Source organism: Gadus morhua, chromosome 4, assembly GCF_902167405.1.
Source record: "Gadus morhua chromosome 4, gadMor3.0, whole genome shotgun sequence".
Classification (NCBI taxonomy): domain Eukaryota; kingdom Metazoa; phylum Chordata; class Actinopteri; order Gadiformes; family Gadidae; genus Gadus; species Gadus morhua.
This window is the reverse complement of record NC_044051.1, coordinates 40,162,251-40,183,116: the sequence shown is the minus strand read 5'-3', so window position 1 is coordinate 40,183,116 and position 20,866 is coordinate 40,162,251. Positions and strand designations below refer to the sequence as shown.

Here is a 20,866-nt window from a genome sequence, read left to right as displayed (position 1 = left end):
CCCCCACACTCCTCCCCCCTCAGCCCGGTGACTGTGATGGTCGACAGTATTAATATACGTTAGATACATGATGTCAGCCATCATCTTCATTCCCAGTAGGATGTGACCTCACTTCCTGCTGTGTGGATGGACTTTCCATCTCAATAGTGAGTCTGTGATGTGATGAATCAAACAGACACTTACACTTCTTCAGAGCTGGTTTCAGCCTCAACACTCCACCGTGCTCCACACTGGGGGGGAAACAAAGTGAGAGCAGCATGTTGAAACATTCACCTTCATCATCTGCCGTCTCATCACGTTCTACACAACATGAGTGACAGCTGCCTCTTCAAACCACTTCATCTAGCAGCAGCTTGAATCATGTAGGAGACTTTGTCCCTCAGTGGTGAGCTGTCCTCTCCATACCTGAGAGTGTCCAGTCTCCAGCGTGGATCCTCCAGTCCAGCAGAGAGCAGCGCAGCTCCAGAGTCTCCTGGGTGATTGTAGCTCAAGTCCAGCACTCTCAGATGGGAGGGGTTGGAGCTCAGAGCTGAGGCCAGAGAAGCACAGCCTTCCTGTGTGACCAGGCAGCCAGACAAGCTACACCACACACACACACACACACACACACACACACACACACACACACACACACACACACACACACACACACACACACACACACACACACACACAATTTATTGTATCTGGTTGAGAGCAGTTTCTACTAAAGTAACCACATTTATAAAGTGTATTCATTCAACATTGAAGACAAGTAAAAGCTTTATTGATACTTCATGGAGACAAAGCTGTGTCACCCTGAGAGTCTGAGAACAGGAAGAGGAAGTGGGGAGATGACATCACAGACAGCAGAACTGCCTTCACTTGGATGTGACAGGATCTTAAACAAATGCTCCTTTCTCAATAGCTACAACTCAATGAGATATTGTTTGGTTAGAGTCAGGAGAAGTCTGCTGTGTTTGGTACGCTAAGACCGTTTCTTCACAGGTTCTAACATTGTGTAGAACCAGGGAGGGTTTTGTCAGCAGAGAAAAGAGCAACAGAAATGAGGCAGGAGCAGCACTTACTGGAAGCTAGAATAACCAGTTTGAAGAAGAGGCTGACAACTGACCTGAGAGTTTCCAGTGTACAGTGTGGACTCCCCAGTCCAGCAGAGAGCAGCTTCACTCCTGAATCCTTCAGATCATTGGTACTCAGGTCCAGCTTTTTCAGACTAGAGGACTTGGAGCTGAGAACTGAGGCCAGAGCTTCACAGCATCTCTCTGACAGATGACAGCCATTGAGGCTGCACACACAATAAACAGAACACGTTAGGAACTGTGATTCATTTTGCATTTGAAATTTGTTATTAGAAATGTTTTATTAGTTTACCTAAATGTCAATACAGTAGATTTTTAAAATATGACTAATATAGAATTCAGATAACTAAAGATTCAGCAAACTCCGGAAAATGTCCATAAAAATACTCAGTTCTAAGAAGAAAAAAATATTAAACTTTACTCTAAAGTCCACCTTACTGTCTGACTACATGATTATGAATAGAATAGGAATCTATAAAACAAACACCTTATACCATCATTAACAAACTGAATCCAAGGTACACCTTTTACTGTCATGGCAACACAAATACAGTGAGATTGAGGTCTTGTGTTCGATAAGATGAGTGGTAATGGCGCTGCAATGCACGCAGACTGCCAAGGTTTAGTTTAGTGCTGGGTTAAATAGCGGTTGTATTGCAGCACCAGCTTGATCGCTCTATTGGGAAACACGACCCACTTAAGTTCCCCTGAAGACACTCTGCTTTAATCAGAAAGCTAAAACACTGGTTTGTACTTTGTGCAAAGTTTCATTTAAATGTCACCGCAGCACTATTCAAGAGCATGTAAAGAAATGCACTATTCAGGATGACCCAGAGAAGAAGATTAATCCTAATTGGATTATATTATCCAATCTGAAGCCGGTTATTATAAGTAGGTATTTGATTGAGGAGGAGGAGGAGGATGAAGAGTTGGTTGGTGAGGAAAGAGATGTCACGGCGCTGGTGGTAAAAACAGAAACAGACCCCCTATCAGTGCTTACGTTAATTTGTAAAGTGGGAGGTCCCGGAGCGCAGAGGGGGGGTGGATCCAGTGACTCAAAACGGGGGTTGGTAACGGTATACACTGCCTACGTAGCTTCTCCGACTAAAAAAACCTAAACAACGCTGTGTGTACATCCGGGCAATGTTTATTTTATTTACAGAATGTCCATGGGTGGGAAATGTAAAATAAAAGAATACATGGCAACAATCGTTTTCACAAGCAGCAATTATCTATGAGACTATTAAATTAACCAGGATCAACGGATTGCTGCGTGCGCGCCGCGGTGCACCGGCTAAGACATGCACACTGCCGTGCACGCCGCAGTGTACGGACCCTGACCGCAAGGTGCCCGCCTCAGCTTGTATTTTGGGTTAAACAGTGTTGCTTTGACGTTGTGGATTAGAAAATAATCCATTGTTTTTACCGTTAATATCAATCTAAATTAATCCACTGCCAAATATGGATCTTGTTAAAACTCAGATGTGAGATTTTACTGGGACACAGCAGATCAATACTGGGGCACAGCAGATCAATACTGGTTCTCTGATGTGGCAATTGTGGTGGAACTGTTTGACCATTGAGTGAAACTAACCTGAGAGTTTCCAGTGTACAGTGTGGACTCCCCAGTCCAGCAGAGAGCAGCTTCACTCCTGAATCCTGCAGATCATTGGTACTCAGTTCCAGCTCTCTCAGACGAGAGGACTTGGAGCTGAGTACTGAGGCAAAAGCTTTACAGCATCTCTCTGACAGACGACAGCCATTTAGCCTAAACACACAATAAACAAAACACGTTAAGAACTGTTATTAAGGGCGCACTCACACTAGGCCATCTATACCGTGCCCAAGTCCGTTTCACACCTGTACCGTGCTCAAGTCTAGATCGTTTGGCTAGTGTGAGCACGCCAACCGTACTCAAGTCCACTTAAATTCTGTGGCCTGAGCATACTTGGGAGAGGTGTGCTCAGGCCACGGTACAGATGCTACGCAACCTGAGCTTGATGATGTATAGTCCATGCGACCCTTCTTTCCCATTTACCGGAAAAAATGGCGGATAGCGGTTCACGTATGTGCGATAGTGAAGTTGAGTTTTTGATCAAAAATACCCCGTTCGGCACAGCGCAGGCTTTCTTTGTTCACTGGAGAAGGCGGGGCTGCAGAGTCAAGACCTCTTTAGGATAATTCGCATACTCCCGAATTTTTTTTTTTTTTATGAATGAAGACTCCCGCATGCAAGAATAAGTTCACATCTGAGTATAGGCTAGAAACGCGACTAACAATTTAGAAGTGCAAAAGCGCCAACATATTCTTTATTTTGCTGACCAATGGTTTTTTATGGCGACAAAAGCCTCGTAAGGACATTTCCTTATGAGACTTGTCTCTGTGGAGACAGCGCAGCAACACCACTACCCAAGCCCCCCCCCCCCCCCCCGGAACCGTTGAGCCGTCGCATTTACAACAGAATTAAACCCAATAAACCACCAGTGTGTGCAGGGTCCGGGAGGGTAATTAGAGTTCTAGCTCCAGCCGGCAATTTACCTCGGGGAGTCTAAACGCGCGGGCCGTGCCGCGAAAAAGGCGTACACAAAACGGCCTATTTGGCAGTGTAAAAGCGCTCAGTGAGAGAGGGCTGTATCTGAGTAGAACGGCTCCAAATAAGCAACAAAGTCAGTAAAGTGTCCACTGTGTTCTCTGTGTTGCTCTACTAAGCAGCGGACGCTTGGTGGTGACGTATTACGACGTGATGACGTATGTACAAGTGCCAACCATACTCAGGCCCAGTTGAGGTTGCCTAGTGTGAGCACAGGCCAGCGCACAGAGGGGAGGGGGGGGGGGAATCGTACTGGAGCACGGTACAGATGTGAAACGGACTTTGGAACAGTACAGATGGCCGTGTGTTAGTGCGCCCTGAAGCAACTTAGGTCTTTTACTTTTAACAGAATGCAGGACTTATGTTGAAATCTTTAACAAGATATGTTTTATTAATTTAACTAATATATACTAGTCAAAACATTAGATCCTTATGTTTATTCAATATTGGCTGTAAAATGTATGATATTGAAGATTTCTTTGTAGTGTTTGAGGCTCATTTTGTAAATTAATTTGACTTTTTACTCTAGTGTTATGTATTTTATGTATTGTATTGTGATACATGTAATAGTACATCTACAGAGATGTTTTGTATATTAGGGTTACAACCAGCGGCGGCGCAAGGGGGGGGGGCTAGCGGGGGCTTAAGCTTCCCCTGAAAAGACAGAGCCTCCTCCAAACAACTCCCTGTCAATTTGGTTATGACAAATATTTATGGTCAAAATATATTTTCAATAATAATGTGGCGAGCAGCACAGAAACGACCAGCCATAAGCCTAAGTTAGAGTTTGTAACTCTCGTGGCCCATACGGCCCCACGACCTTGAGAGACTTTAGGTAAACACACCTGAAACACACATCCTATCGCCCACAACCACAACCGCCTCGGTGCCGCCAACCCTCCCAGGATCCGTTGCGGATCTAAGCGACCACGGCCGTGATCGGCGCAATAATATATAGATATTATTATATGGAGAGATTGAACTGATTTATATGGAACAAAAATGTACTATGAAATCACATTTTTCATTTGCGTAAGGGATGATGACCGTTGCTGCTTGTTGTGTGATTTGAATGGTTGATTTTTAATCATATTGAAGTGTTAGTTTCGTCAAAATGTATCGTCCCCTGCTATAAACAATCTAGCCCCCCGTAGCTCACGCAATCATAATTATTTGGCACTGCTATTGGTTACAACTAATAAGTAGATTATCTAAAAAATTATCTAATTATTTACAGGCTCTGTGATTAATTAATCTTAATTAATCGCGTACTTAAATGTTTTTCCGAGAAAGTATTTCAAAATAATTTTATTCAAGTAAATTATGGCAGATGAGTGATTCAAAGTCTTTCAGTTACATACGGTGCATTTTAAGATCAATTTAATTACATTTCCATCTAACTCCAGATTCAATGCATCAGTCGAGTGTGGCTTGACGCGGCTGGCTGCTAGCGCCAGCTTCAGGGGCTGTGGCAGCTCGGACCTGCGAGCTTGCTACCAAATGTTTTGTGTTGAGATGATATTTAAGGGATGATGAACTCCCGTTATAGGAAAATTCCTTACTACAGAGATTGCAGATAACGGTGTTCCTATCTACAGTTCCGTCTGGGAGTTGTTTTAACTTGAATTGTCCGTTCACGGGGCCGAGCAGCATCTTCTCGTCTGCCTCCATTGTGTTTCAACGCAAATGACGCCCTGGGTCAAAGGGCACTATAGAAGCGCAATTAATCTGCGTTAATTTTTTTAGCGCGTTCTTTTTTCTGTGATTAAATAATCTAAATTAAAGCGTTAATTTGACAGCCCTAGTTTAAATATAATTTAGCTGGGCGATCTCAAGAGAGAATAAAGTACTATCCTCCTCAGCCTTCCCCAAGATGACCCTGAATTCTATTTATCAACGCAAACGTACTGAACAAAGTCCAAATGTGTTAAAATAGTGGGTTACCTTTAATTAATAATGAACGTATATTTATCTAATGTATCCTTATCAATAAAAACGTATTTATACTCATAGCTAGATATTTGAATAAAGCGGTATTTAAAGGTCCCATGACATGCTATTTTATGGATGCTTTAATATAGGTATTAGTGGGCAACGAACACAGTTTTCAAAGATGTTCCAGAAATTCAGCCGTGGTGCAGAGTTACAGCCACTCCGAGCCAGTCGCACATTGAGCTTCCCCCAAATGCGCTGTTTTGGTGTCTGTAGCTATAATGCAAATGAGGAGGAGCGAGGTGGGTCAAATTCCTCCCTCACTTCAGGCATTGTTCCAGCGTCTTTCAAGACTGCCAGAATAAAGCCTCTCCTCAAAAAACCAACTCTTAATACCACCGACATCCAGAACTACAGACCGGTATCTCTTCTTTCGTTCCTGTCTAAAACACTGGAACGTGCCGTTGCTAACCAACTGTCCTCCTATCTCTCATCTAACAACCTCCTTGACCCTCACCAGTCAGGCTTCAAGAAAGCACAGTCCACCGAGACGGCTCTCCTCGCGGTGACTGAGTCCCTCCGTGCTGCCAGAGCCTCGTCCCTCTCATCGGTCCTCATTCTACTCGACCTGTCAGCAGCATTTGACACAGTGAACCACCAGATCCTTCTTGCCACTCTTGCCGAACTTGGAATCGCTGAATCTGCTCTTTCCTGGTTCACATCCTACCTGACGAACCGCACCTATCAAGTGACATGGAATGGCTCCTTGTCCAAACCTTGCACGCTCGAAACTGGTGTCCCTCAAGGTTCTGTACTGGGGCCTCTTCTGTTCTCCCTCTATACCAGGTCTCTGGGCTCGGTAATTGCATCACACAGCTTTTCCTATCACTGCTATGCTAACGACACTCAGCTATTTCTCTCTTTCCCCTCATCTGAGAAAACCCTGATTGCAACACGCACATCGGAATGTCTGGCGGATGTCAGCACCTGGACAACTGCCCATCACCTGAGGCTTAACCTCAACAAAACCGAGCTTCTCCTAATCCCAGGGAAAGACTGCCCACACATGGACTTACTGGTCACCGTCGAGAACATTACTGTATCTCCCTCTCCAACTGCCAGAAACCTTGGTGTGGTATTGGACAACCAGTTATGCTGCACTGCAAACATCACTACGGTCGCCCGATCCTGCAGATTTGCACTTTACAACATCCGCAGAATCCGGCCCTTCCTCACAAGGGAAGCAGCTCAGCTTCTAGTCCAATCACTGGTCATCTCCCGCCTCGACTACTGCAACTCACTCCTGGCTGGACTTCCTGCCTCTGCGATTAAACCTTTGCAGCGCATCCAGAATGCGGCAGCGCGCCTCGTGTTCAACCTACCAAAGTTCTCCCATGTGACCCCCGTCTTCAGGGACCTCCACTGGCTCCCTGTAGTAGCTCGCATCAAATTTAAGACGATGGTACTGGCATACAAGGCAGTCGATGGAACTGCCCCTGCCTACCTCCAAGCATTGCTAAAGCCACACACCCCAGCTCGATCCCTATCATGTCTGTAATACGGGGAATTGATTAACCTAGCGATTGTGGTACTTGCACTTGGTTCTATGAACATCCTTTCTGTACCGACAGCGATATATTGATGCACTTCTTATGACAAATGTACTTGATGTAAGTCGCTTTGGATAAAAGCGTCTGCTAAATGCCCTAAATGTAAATGTAAATGTAAGGAGGAGGGTGGGGGTGTGGCCCTGAGCATAGATATCTATATCAGATAATACATATTATCACGGCCAAAAGCTGTGTGCGCTTCCAGACGATATTATGAATCACAAACGACTTTGTCGGGTTCTGCGACATCTCTGGTTCTTCCACTTTCACATCAACCTGAAGTAGACTGAACCGCACGCTGCCTGCTGCCGGCTGCCCGCTGCCGGGCGTTAGTGCCTCGTGGCAACCGGCGGCATGTCGCAGTTCATGTACTTCAGCGAGTCAAAGCCAAAGTTCCTTTCCCCCAATTCCTTCTCAACCATGGCTCAGATAACCCCCACGACAGTCTCGTTGTGGAAATACAAAAGACGTCAAAGAACCGACAAGAAACACTTGCGTTACAGTGTGTGTATTCACAGACACACATGTGGCGCTCGCACTGTCGTGTCTCATTGGCGGGTCAACGTCTCTGGGCGGGCCATGCAGAGTAAGGGGAGGAGCTTAGATGCTTTATGACGTCCTAAATAAAGACATTCCATATCAGCGCGCTTGAGCCTTCGTTTTTTCAAAGGCGAGCAGAACAGCTAGTGCTCTTTTTACACCAAACGCAAGTTTTAGCCACTGGGGGATCATAGGCAGGCTAGGGGAATTCATATTTATTTTAGAAAACCTCATAAAGTGAGATTTCCATGTCATGGGACCTTTAACTATTAAAAAAAATGTTAATTCTTGGCTTTCCTTATTTATTATTTCAAAATAAAGAGCTTTTGAATTGGACTTTTCACCCTGGTTACAATCAAATGTGTGTATTGTGATAAAAAAAAAGTATGTTATTATAATTTAAATATTCTACTATGAGGTATATTGGGTTGTTTGTATTATAATAAATGATATTAGCGAACCTACAGAGACGTTTTCTATATTATTATAACTTTTATATTCTAGTATTATGTATATTGTGTTGTGTGTATTGTAATTCATGTTATTAGTGAACCTACAGAGATGTTTTGGAGGCTTTGACCACTGGCAGCAGCCTCAGAAGACCCTCCTCTGAAGCAGAGTATTTCTTCAGGTCAAACACGTCCAGCTCCTCGTCTGACGACAGTAAGATGAAGACCAGAGTTGACCACTGAGCAGGAGAGAGAGATTTTTTGGAGAGTCTTCCTGATGTCAGGTACTGTTCGATCTCCTCCACTAGAGAACGGTCGTTAAGCTCATTCAGACAGTGGAATAGATTGATTCTTTTCTCTGTAGAAAGATCTCCACCTATCTTCTCCGTGATGTAAGAGCCCATTTCCTTACTGGTTTTTGAGCTACTTACTGTTTTTCCCAGCAGACATTTTAGGTAAATCTGATTGGTCTCCAGAGAGAGGCCCAGGAGGAAGCGGAGGAACAAGTCCAGGTGTCCGTTCTCACTCTGTAAGGCCTTGTCCACAGCAATCTGGTAGAGTTTGACATTTTCTTTCTTTTTAAGAAAAGAAGGACGCAGGGATTTTTGTGGTCCTGAGAGCAGATTGACCCCATCGTTGATGAATGACATAAAGACATAAAGGGCAGCCAGAAACTCCTGGATGCTCAGGTGGACAAAGCAGAACACTTTTTCCTGGTACAGCTTACACTCCTCTTTAAAGATCTGGGTGAACATTCCTGAGTGCACTGAGGCTGCTCTGATATCGATGTCACACTCTGCCAGGTCTGCCTCATAGAAGATCAAGTGGCCTTTCTCCAGCTGGTTAAATGCCAGTTTTCCCAGAGAAACAATGATCTTCCTGCTCTGTGAAGTCCACTGTTGATCTGTTTCAGTTCTCCCATGCTTCCTGTCCTCCTGTATGCACTGAACCCTCAGGAAGTGGCTGTACATCTGAGTCAAGGTCTTGGGTGTCTCTTCTCCTATCTGGGATTTTTCCAGAACTGTAGCAGTGATCCAACAGAAGACCGGGATGTGACACATGATGTGGAGGCTTCGTGATTTCTTGATGTGGGAGATGATTGCGTTGGCCAGCTTCTCGTCTCTGAATCTCTTCCTGAAGTACTCCTCCTTCTGTTGGTTGGTGAACCCTCTCACCTCTGTCACCATGCCAACAAACTCATCAGGGATCTGATTGGCTGCCGCAGGGCGTGTGGTTATCCAGATGCGAGCGGAGGGAAGCAGGTCACCCCTGATGAGGTTGGTCAGCAGCACGTCCAACGAGGTGGACTTTGTGACATCAGTCAAGACCGGGGTGGACTGGAATTTCAGAGGAAATTGACACTCATCCAGACCATCTAAGATGAAGACAACTTGGAACTGGTCGTATCTGCATATTTCAGCATCTATGGTCTCAATAAAGAAGTGATTAAGAAGTTTCACTAGGCTAACCTCTTCCCCTTTTAGTAAATTCAACTTTCTGAAAGTTAGGAGAAACGTGAAGTCTATCTCTTGGTTGGATTTGCCTTCAGCCCAGTCCAGAGTGAACTTGTGTGTTAAGATGGTTTTACCAATGCCGGCCACTCCAGTTGTCAAAATTGTTCTGATTGGTTGATCTTGTCCAGGTAAGGGTTTAAAGATGTCTCCACATTTGATTTGTGTTTCCTGCTTGACTGGTTTCCTGGAAGCTGTTTCAATCTGTCTGACCTCATGTTCCTGGTTAACCTCTCCACTGCCTTTCTCTGTGATGAAGATCTCTGTGTAGATGTCATTCAGAGGTGTTGAATGTTCTTTAGCGATTCCCTCAAGCACACGAAATAACTTATTCTTTAAAATAGACTTGATTTTTTTTTTGCACTCGACAGCAGCAGATCCTAATTGAGAAAACAACAGAAGACATCAGTTAGTGGATTGTGGCATCACTGGGAACATGTCAATATTTCCTGTTGAATTATCAACTTCATGATATTTAGTGGCTTCATAACTTGTGGTTGGAGAAGCTGTTCCTGTCAAATACTGCATGTCACAGATTCAAAATGTTCATGACTATTTCCTTTCTTCCACAGCAATATGATTGGTCTAATGGTAGTAATAATGATAGTGAATTGGTCTAAAATGACATTCTGATACAACAAGATAGTGTTGCATCTCTTCCACTGAGTTAGGACCCAAGGTCACCTTACAATTCATAAAACGCCTAAATTCCTAAAGAGCTGCATCGCCAACAGCATGATCAAAACAAGATATAAGATCCAAGTAGGAGGGGGTAAGAACAGCAGTGAGGAGACCCAGGTAGGAGGGGGTAAGAACAGTGAGGAGACCCAGGTAGGAGGGGGTAAGAACAGCAGTGAGCAGACCCAGGTAGGAGGGGGTAAGAACAGCAGTGAGCAGACCCAGCAAGGAGGGGGTAAGAACAGCAGTGAGGAGACCCACGTAGGAGAGGGTAAAACAGTGTGGAGACCCAGGTAGTGTGGTGGGATTTCTAATAACAACTTATCTAATTCACTTCAACTGGCTATAAGCAAAGAGGAATCGGAGAGTCCAGAGGCCTGTTTCAGGTAGCTGGTTTAACATACTCTGAGTTTAATCCTGCGCTCTGAGTTGGTTGATTCAGAGTTCAGGGTTGAAAAGCAACTCTGGGTTTTCGGTTTCAGAACAGGCGATCAGCGTTGTCTTAATCAACTCGGAGTGTGTTCACGCTGGGTTGGGGGCGTGCCTGTTGACTATAAAGAGCCATCATCAATGGATCTCTGATAACATGATCAAACATGGACCAAAAGCGGAGATCCACTTACTTTTCCCCACGGAATTGGAAATTCTAATGAACGTGTATGCCGAGCAGTTACCCCTTTAAACAAAAAAAAACAATGCCGCCGCGGCAGCGAGAGCGTGAGAGATTGCTTGGCAGGAAATAGCTGAACAAGTCAATGCCTGTGTAAAATAAATTAGTTAAATAAAATAAGAGGATAGTTTAATATCTTTCACTCATTCAATATGTAAATTGTGTGTATGTGTGTGTGTCAATTTACGCAACCCCAAGTTTCCCCAAGAGGACTTGGCAGCAAATGAAGATGAAGTACAAAAATATAGTTAAAAAATGTAAACTAATGTTTAATTGAAATCAAATCAATTGTGCTGTTTTGCCTGCTCTACCTAATTTAAAAGCTATTTTCAACATGTGATGGGCCTATATTTAAGCAGTAAATGTAAGTAGTAGCCTACATTTCCCAGCCACCCCAACACTGCCAATAGTTAATAGGATTTAGATATATTAGAAGGCTACACCTAGGCAAAATGCATTACATATATGTATATATATATATATATATATATATGTCTTCAAAATAGCGCTTACTGAATTTTAGGGTAACATTTTCCTCCATGTTAGCAAATCGAAAAAAAGCAGAGGCCCGGAAGACTGGAGGGGGTCCACCTCTGCAGCCCTCACAGAGGCTGAGGAGATGGCCCTCAGCCAACAGAGTATGCATCCTGTGGCTGAGGGCATCCCTGGGGGGAGCTCCTCTGACCCCCCCCCACCCTCCAGGATAGAAATGCCTTTATAAGAGGTTGGTTATTCAAAATAATTAAATATGTACACGCAACACAGCACGTTACAAATTAGATGGGGCAATATTCTGGCTCAAGTAATAATTTCACTGTCTAATCATCTTCTTCCAGTTACTGATGGCGTCATCGCCCTAGGCTACTTGAACCAGATGCCCTCACCAACCTTCATGCAATTGTAACAATTCAAAAGATGCAAAAGGATGCTTTGGAGATCCAAATTTTGGAACATAAGTTAAAGGTGGGTGAGGTGGAAACTGGGATACTGTTCCCTGCTCTAAAAACATACCCAATATGAATGACTTTGTGCTTTCAGGAAATAAAGAAATCCTCATAAAAAGTAGATTGTCTTTATTAGAACACGGGCTGTGGTGGGACAAGTTATTTTGTTGAACAGTTTACTCAAAGGGTTTTACTTCAGTGAACATTGCAGACGATTATGCTGAGCATGTGCGTGTAGAGAAGAACAGCATCTGGTTAAAAGCAGTACCAGGGACTTTTCTGCCTTGCATTCTTAAAATGAGTTTCTTGACTTGCAGCAGTTATAGGTCCGTGGTTAGTCAGCTACTCTGATCATGGGAAAGCCACAACGTTGAAGTGACTGTAGTACAGAGCGGGTGGGATGCACGGGGCGGATCATTCTACTCATGCGTTAATTGCGTCAAAAAACTTAAACTTAAACTTCAAGCATGCCCCCGGTGCGTTTGACAGTTAACATGGGGGCTGAGAAGGTGGTCTAAATAAATGATGGATTGCGCTTAAAAACGATAGCGCTCGTGAAGAAAATTATCAGGAAAATAAAGTAGGCTATATCCAACCGGGGTCTTAATAATCGTTCCTCACGGAGATTCCTTCTGAGGATCGAAGCCTCTACGTACACAGGCTCTCGTAGAAAAGGACATGCCATTCCTAACACTTCCTTCTGTCGGAGAGCTGCCTTCAGCCTTATAGACAACAAACTCAGAGTAGGTTAACCACCTCCCGAGCAGGTTAGACCCACGGCGTTTGTTGCCGCAGCAACTAACTCTCGGTTGCGCTGAACCTGCTACCTGAAACGGAAAATCCAGAGTTTCCACTAACTCAGAGCGAACAAACTCGGGGTTGCCTCAAAACCAGCTACCTGAAACAGGCCTCAGGTCAAGTATAGATGGAGAGTTTATTGCCACCCGCAAACGAGAGACAACAAAGCCGAATGGTATCCTCGAATACACACTACTGAATGCATCCCGGACAGCTCCTTATATCCCCAATTCTTACACAATACAAAGTTGGACTTTCATCAAATATTGATGTGCATAGAATTTTTTTCTGGGTCATACTGTGTGAATGTCCGCCTATTCTCATGTCTTCTGAATCCCAATGTGACCTTAGAACATATATTATCCTTATACAAACAGAGATGATGCACACGTGTGAATGTAAGCATTGTCTTCAGAGAGTACATCAAAATGGGAGTAGACTGGACTCTCTGACTGGCACATCAGATGGGAATGAACTGGACTTACTCACTGGTGTCACATGGCATATAACATCTAGGCTAAAGGTGATCAGCTCTTTTCCACTATTAAAGTATATATATGATATGTAGGCCTAATAATAATCATAGTTTAACATAGAATGTAAGGTTAATTTCTACCACAGTAGGAGGGGGTAAGAACAGCAGTGAGCAGACCTAGGTAGGAGGGGGTAAGAACACCAGTGAGGAGACCCAGGTAGGAGGGGGTAAGAACAGTGAAGGGACCCAGCTAGGAGGGGGTAATAACAGTGAGGAGACCAAGGTAGGAGGGGGAAAGAACAGAAGCACAACGGGGATACAAGGGGAACCCATGGAAGTTGGTCATTACAGCGAGCAGGCCAGTGAAAGCGGCTGTAGACCAGGAAGCGGTTGCTGCCCACGTGAACGCGCACAGATCTTGCCCTACCGCTCAGCTTTCCCCGTGTTGAAACTTTCAGCGGCAGCAGCAGCAGGGCGGTTGCCACGCGGTGATGTACAAGCACCCTAAAGACCCTGACGTTGGGCTGGGCGAGATGGACCAAAACTAACTCGATGATTTTTGTTTGAATGGCGATAGACGATATTATAACTATATTTTGAACAAAACTGGTAAAATGTGTAGTTTTAACTCCACGCCACAAGTATTCACCATCAACCATTTATTTAGGTTTAGTTTTTAGTTTTTTGCTCACCAAGGCACAGCTGTGCCTTAACAACATACATGTAAGAGATAATGCATAGAACGCCGGTCATTATCGGGAAAATAAGACCCTTCAGGGCGAAGCCCTGTTCGCCCTGAAGGGTCTTATTTTCCCGATAATGACGGCATGTGTGTCTTTTCACAATTTATTAGTAACCAGCATTCGTAGTGTTCATCAGCAGAGAAATAGTCCACCAAATACGTTGACGTCGCTTAGCAACCGAAGACGAAGAAAACACTCTTTTGTTTTCCTTGACTGCGGTCAATTATAATTAGCAACGGTGAATTATGAAATATAATTCATTATTAATTAAAAAAGCAGAGAGCAGGAAAGGTGTAACACTAACCATCTCGTTGGAGGCAAGAGAGTAAACGTGCTCCAATAGTGCGAGATAAAAATAAAGCACATTAATTTGAATGATTTTAGCTTGTGTGTGCCCACACACACACATAAACATAATACACACAACCGGACTCGTTCATTACTTCACTCAAATCAAGGGCGTAGGTTGGGTCTGAGCTTTGGTAGGGACAGTACCCAGACACCCCCCCCGCACACACACACACACACACACACACACACACACACACACACACACACACACACACACACACACACACACACACACACACACACACACGTGCCGGGGATTCTGGGGGATTGTCGGAGTGCATGTTGTTGGGGTTATTGTTGCTGTTATTGTTGTTAATGGGTTAATGGATCGGGCATAACCCGATCAGTGGGGTTAATTGGTTGGGATTGTTCATTGTTGTGTGTTGTTCTGTTGTGTGTCGTGTTGACACCATCACCGAGAATGACGTGTGTGTTTGTTAGGTGAACTGTTCTATGTACGTGTGAGTGAGTCAATAAAAGAGGGTGATCTGTAGTCGAGCGGTGTTGGCACAGACCCCTAGTTGACCAAAAGCCTGACACCCTGTGTCTTCCTGGTCGGCGCTACAGTATGATGCGCAACTGACTTTTACTTTGTTTGATGCATTATCTGCTGATGCATATAGGCCTAGAGTAAAATATTTAGCATAATTGTACACATCTGCTTGGTAAGCAAAGACAAAGATTCCGTCTACCTATTAAATTATAAAACAGATCGGTCTCAAAAGACGTTTTTATTAGAGCTGTCAGTTAAACGCGTTATTAACGCCGTTAACGCAAACCAAATTTAACGGCGTTAAATTTTTTATCGCGCGATTAACGCAATTATTTTATAAAAATATTTTTTTTTTTTTTTTCAAAACAAAGAAGCAGTAGGCTGACTGCTATGTTCAAATGACATTTGTTCAAAGCAGTCGTTTAATTGCACTATAGGCTCTTTTTTTGTATCGTCCTGTTTTGATCAGTGTATATGCCAATGTTGTTATCAATAAAAAATCATTTGCACAAGGCAAGCCGATGCACTTCACCATGTTGATAAGAGAATTAAAATGAGAAGAATTATGGGACAAAAAAATCAAGGGATATTTAGCATAGAAAAATAATTTGCGATTAATCGCGATTAATTAGAGTTAACTATGACATTAATGCGATTAATCACGATTAAATATTTTAATCGCTTGACAGCTCTAGTTTTTATAGATTTTATATGCCAAATACGCCCGTCTTATGCGCACCTTTTTCCATCATGGTCCACTCGTTTACACCGCCCGAGGTAAATTGCAACGCAGCGATATCAACAAGAGTAGTTCTAGCTGAAGAAGGGAATGTGTTCATTCCATTGAAGTCCACGCAATATTATTGTATAGCCTACTATTGTTGTTTTCATAATAGCCATTTCACGCACTGAATAGTGACGTGGTTGTGAGTGCGTGTGTCTGTTGGGTTATCTGGATTATACAGGATGTAGCAAGCAAGTGATAACCAGATAAGACAGTGAAAAGTGCGTGCTGCTGACCATCGTGGGAGAGAAGGTGATGCAGGCGCATTAAACGAAGACGGGGAGAGATGACGCGATATACTAGAAAGACGCAGAGGAACTTTCCTTACGAGAAGCTGCGACCGAACCGGCTGGGCAGTGTAAAAAGAAAGACGTATGTTGGGAGGCGGTACCGAAGTGGGAATTTAACCCTTTGTGTACCGCATGAGGCGCTTGTTTTTCGTTTCAACCTGAATATTGGTGGCGAATATTTCAGTCGTCATTTGACATTGGTGGGGACACGTCCCCTGGTCCATGTGCGCACACACACACACACACACACACACACACACACACACACACACACACACACACACACACACACACACACACACACACACACACACACACACACACACACACACACACGTGATGGTACTCGTGTGTATACACAATTAATACCGGTTTTGTTTGCATACGGTTGACAACGCTTGAATAGCACCAGCTTTGATCTGTTGATGGGCGAACAATATTACCCTACAGTCCTATTTTGATGAAATTAGCCTGATTAACCTTGACCTATGCTTCTTTAAATACACCAAGTTCGGAGAGGTTGCATTTTCAGTTAATTGTTTTACCGCTCCCTATAGCCCGACATGGATACAATTTGGCGGGGTTCATCATGACCCATGTGCCTTTGACTACATTAACTTTGATGAGGATTGGTTTAAGTTAAGCTTGCCTTTTGGCATTAAATTGATTTTGAACGATTTGGAGCCTCTAGCAGCCATGTTGTTTTGTCTATCAACTTCATTTTACTTGAGCAGTTGGAACTTTGGTCTCCAACAGCCACTAAGTTGGTACCGCTCAAATCAAACATTCCTTCTATGAACTGTTGTGATTTTAGTCACAGGACACGCCCATTTCGATGCCACGCCCAAATTGAAAATATGTTGACTCTTTCATGTTCAAAATTTGATTCTGAACAACTTTTGTATTGGACTCAAGATCATAGGAGTTCAATTTGATGTTGATGTAAGCATTTCAGTCTTTATGCGTTTTAAACCACACCCTTTTTAGAAGTCAATGGCTCCTGGGCGCCTTAGTTTAGTTTAGTGATGTCAGATTGAAGACATTGATCCATAGTGCTAAAGTATTTTTTTCGAAGTAAAAAAACCTAGAATCCTTAAGGAATTTAGTCATGGGTTCTTGAGGCATATTTGTTCACCATGAGGATATGCATGTGTTAACAAAAGATCATGACTCTAAGTCAAAGCGGTTATTAGATATGTTTGTTTAAAGTTTGCATTTTTGGACTGTTGCTATAGCGCCACCTTTGGGCCAATCAGTGTAATATTTATTCCCTCGATCATGAGACAGAACCCGCCCTGCAGAGCGGGTTTTATAAAGAGACAAAGACAATCCACACACAGGCAGGTCAAGTTCCACCTTCTGACGATGTACCACTCAGCAAAAATATTTTTTTTACCTCTATAAAAATATAGTTTTACCTCTTTAGAAAACGGTGTGAGGGGTTAAGGTGAGGGTTACCAAACTATAAAAGGTATCCTTTCAAACTAGCAATAACACCATTGAGCCAAGGAATACAGCAGCTCTAAGTAAAACCCCTACCTCTCAAAAAAGGTAAATTGTATTCCACACAAATGCAATCCCGAGTGGATGATAATGAATCATTGGATCCCAGTGGATTAAAGGATAAAGATGCTCCCTTCTTGTCAAAGCAAAGCTGGCAGAGACCGTTTCTTTAAAAAGTAGATTCATGGTAACAACTCACCCACACCAGCAGGAGAAGACATCAGACCCAGGGTGGAGCATAAGTGTTCGTCCCTCTTCTTCATACTATCAATCATCGCTTGACTTGCTCTCTCCCCTTTCCTCATCACCATGTCGATCAGACAACGTGCTCGGTCCGCTGTGATCCTCTGGTCCTCAATCACTTCGTCCATTTCTAATTTACTGAACACCTTCTGCTGACAAAGGTCATCCAGGAGACTTTTGATAACTGGGCCTGAGACTCTCTCCACAAATTCAGAACGGATCCTTTGAAGCTCCCCTGGAAGAGAAATCAAAAGGCAATATGAAATGACAATGAGCAAACACGATACTTGATTCATTAAACTCATCTTTATTGGAGTGGATGAAACCGTTTATTGCACCAACTTGTTCACTCACAACTCACAAATGTCCTTAAAACGAACAACCTTGATAGTTAATTTAAATCTTGTTTCTAATTCAGATCAATAATTCAACTTGAGGTCATGTGACTACAAGGCGTGGCACGGTAACTTCCTCTGCAAGTGATAGACCTTAACATTATTGTTGCTCTAAATATTTGTAAACACACTCCAAGATTATTATTTCTTATAACAGCAATTCCTCTTAAATTCCCTCTTTACTGGTTCAAAGAAATGAATAAATCATTCTCTGATTTCTTGTGGAGTAATAAAAAACAAGAATCAGCTACAAAAGATTATCCAGATCAGGGTAAAGAGGTGGATTGGGAGTCCCAGAGGTTTATTCTTATTATCTTGTTTATAATGCTAGGTTTCCTTTGTTGTGGGCCTATACAGGCCAGAGTGAGTTAGGGAGTTGGAAATGGGTTGAGGAAACAATTTTAACCAACCAAGACAAATCTTTCTCCCTAACCGCTATAATAATAGTACAAATTATACAGAAGCGTCTCCCTTTCAATGGAGCATACTTACCTTCATGCCCTATTTGGAGTAACCCCTATTAACAGCGGGTGGAAAACATTAACAAACAAATCATGGCAACATAGAGGTATAAATCAAGTGGGTCAGATCGTTAAACCATTTAACCTGATGCCTCCAACATGAGCCTCCATATCTGGATCAAACCATTTAACCTGATACCCCCACAATTACCCTTCATATCTGGATCAAACCATTTAACCTGATACCCCCACAATAACCCTACACATCAGGATCAAACCATTTAACCTGATAAACCAACATAACCCTACATATCTGGATCATACCATTACATCTTATAGCCCCACATATCCTTGTATATCTGGACTAAACCATTTAGCCTGCATCCCCACAATAACCCTACATATCTTGATCAAACCATTTAACCTGATACCCCAAAATAACCATTCATATCTGGATCAAACCATTTAACCTGATACCCCCACAATAAACCTTCATATCTGGATCAAACCATTTAACCTGATACCCCAAAACAACCCTACATATCTGGATCAATACCACCGCAATAACCCTACATACTGTATCGGGATTAAACCATTTAACCCCAAAGAGGAAAGATCTCTCCACATTGAAGTTAAAAAGTTAACATTTTGTCTGAACAGAAGAAATAATATTCTCATACTGTTCTTAAAATTAGAAATTCTCCTGTTGTTAGGGCCAATTTATTCTTAGTTTTATTTTATGGAAAATTACCTCCTCCTGCTGGCTCTTTTATGTTTCATTTGAGATGCCTCCTGCAACTCCGTGAGAGAGTGTTGAAAAGTATGAATGAATGCGGGTGTGCGTGTGTGACCTTTTCCCCCTTGCGCGCAAATGGCTGTTTTAACACAATGATGACAGGGAAACGATTGCTGCAATCGAAGCGATCGTTGGTCTGATAGTTCGATTGCTGCGATCAAAGCGATCGTTGGTCTGATAGTTTTAAGGACACGACACATTGCTACCTGGTCTGTGGGAAACACTGCCCACAGTTGCGGACAAAAGACCGCATATCACATGTATCATAAGTTTTCTTTGCCAAAATGTAGGTGTGAATTAGTCCATATTATTTGGCCATAAACTGAGCCATGTGAAGTTTGAAATTCATGTGGTCATGCATCTGTCTAATTGGAGACTGCAAACGCAAAAATCAAAATATCAACTTGTCAGGTTCAAATGCGCTCATGGCTCTTTAAGGGGATGGGAGATGGCACTCTCATTGGTTTATTGCATTTTAGGCCCATAACACATCTACGGGTATTCAGACCAACCCATTTTAGATTTGCGTCGGGCACAAGAGTCATTTTTCCGCCGGTACAATAGCAACAGCGCCAGAGATCCGCCCACAAAACCACTTCCGCTTTGCGCTTCTCACTTGCGTTTCAGACCGTTAAAATAGGGCCCATTATGTCATTTAGTCTGAACAGAACAAATAATAATCTTCTACTGCTCTTCAAAATGTGTATTTCTTCTCTGTTTTCAAGATAAGAGTCTCTTACCCCCCATGGTGTCGGCCAGTTCCTCCTGGTTCATTTCCATCAGAGAGGGCTTTTTGATGTCCACCACTCCATCTATTGCGCGCCTCCTCTGCTCCTCGTTCTTACCATCCCCCTCCTCCTTTTCTTCCTCCTCCCTCTGACTCTCTGAGCATTGTGGGTCCTCTGAGGCCTGATACCTCCTGTGGTTCTTCATCTCCTTGTCTTGAAAAGCGTGTGTGCTCTCCTCAGCCCTCTGGAACAGAACAAACATCAAGGAGAACTTTACTCTGAACTCACTGAGGACATCGGAAGCATCTGTCCTGAATTCACCACCGCTGGTCTGAAGAGGGAAGCCTGGAGACTATGAGCACCACAAGAGATGCTTTCTAATGATCATGTAGAGATGAAGTCAGATGTCTTGGTGGACATTTACACACCTTGATCAGCTCTGTTTGATGCTGCTGTTCAGACTGAGCACTGGTAACCTTTGATAACTCCTGGTGTTGTCTGTGGAGATTACACACACACACACACACACACACACACACACACACACACACACACACACACACACACACACACACACACACACGTGATGGGTCATTGGTACTGTTAGGACGGGCTGTTCTTCTCCAGCTCATCATCGGTCTCTACAGCAGGCGCTCTGTGAAGGGTTTCTTATTGGGACCAGGAGGCCATGAGACACAGAGGGAGGCTGTGGTACCACCCTCTGGTTCACGACCGTAGATTGTAACCCTAATATACCAAACATCTCTGTAGACGTACTATAACATGTATTACAATACAATACA

General features: G+C 43.4%; 1 protein-coding gene across 1 annotated transcript in view; it reads right to left on the bottom strand.

Annotated features, from left to right (window-relative positions):
- LOC115541763 (NACHT, LRR and PYD domains-containing protein 3-like) overlaps positions 1 to 17,923 on the bottom strand; it is a gene marked incomplete at its 3' end in the record, with an annotated part of 107,741 nt that extends 89,818 nt beyond the window's left edge. Inside the window, exons 1-4 of the mRNA XM_030353606.1 lie at positions 17,640 to 17,923; positions 8,309 to 10,091; positions 2,674 to 2,847; positions 994 to 1,285 (exon numbers count right to left, since the gene is read on the bottom strand). Coding sequence (XP_030209466.1) covers positions 994 to 1,285; positions 2,674 to 2,847; positions 8,309 to 10,091; positions 17,640 to 17,811 — 2,421 coding nt within the window. The remainder of the gene's footprint in view (positions 1 to 993; positions 1,286 to 2,673; positions 2,848 to 8,308; positions 10,092 to 17,639) is intronic.
- Between the last annotated feature and the right edge of the window lie 2,943 nt (positions 17,924 to 20,866).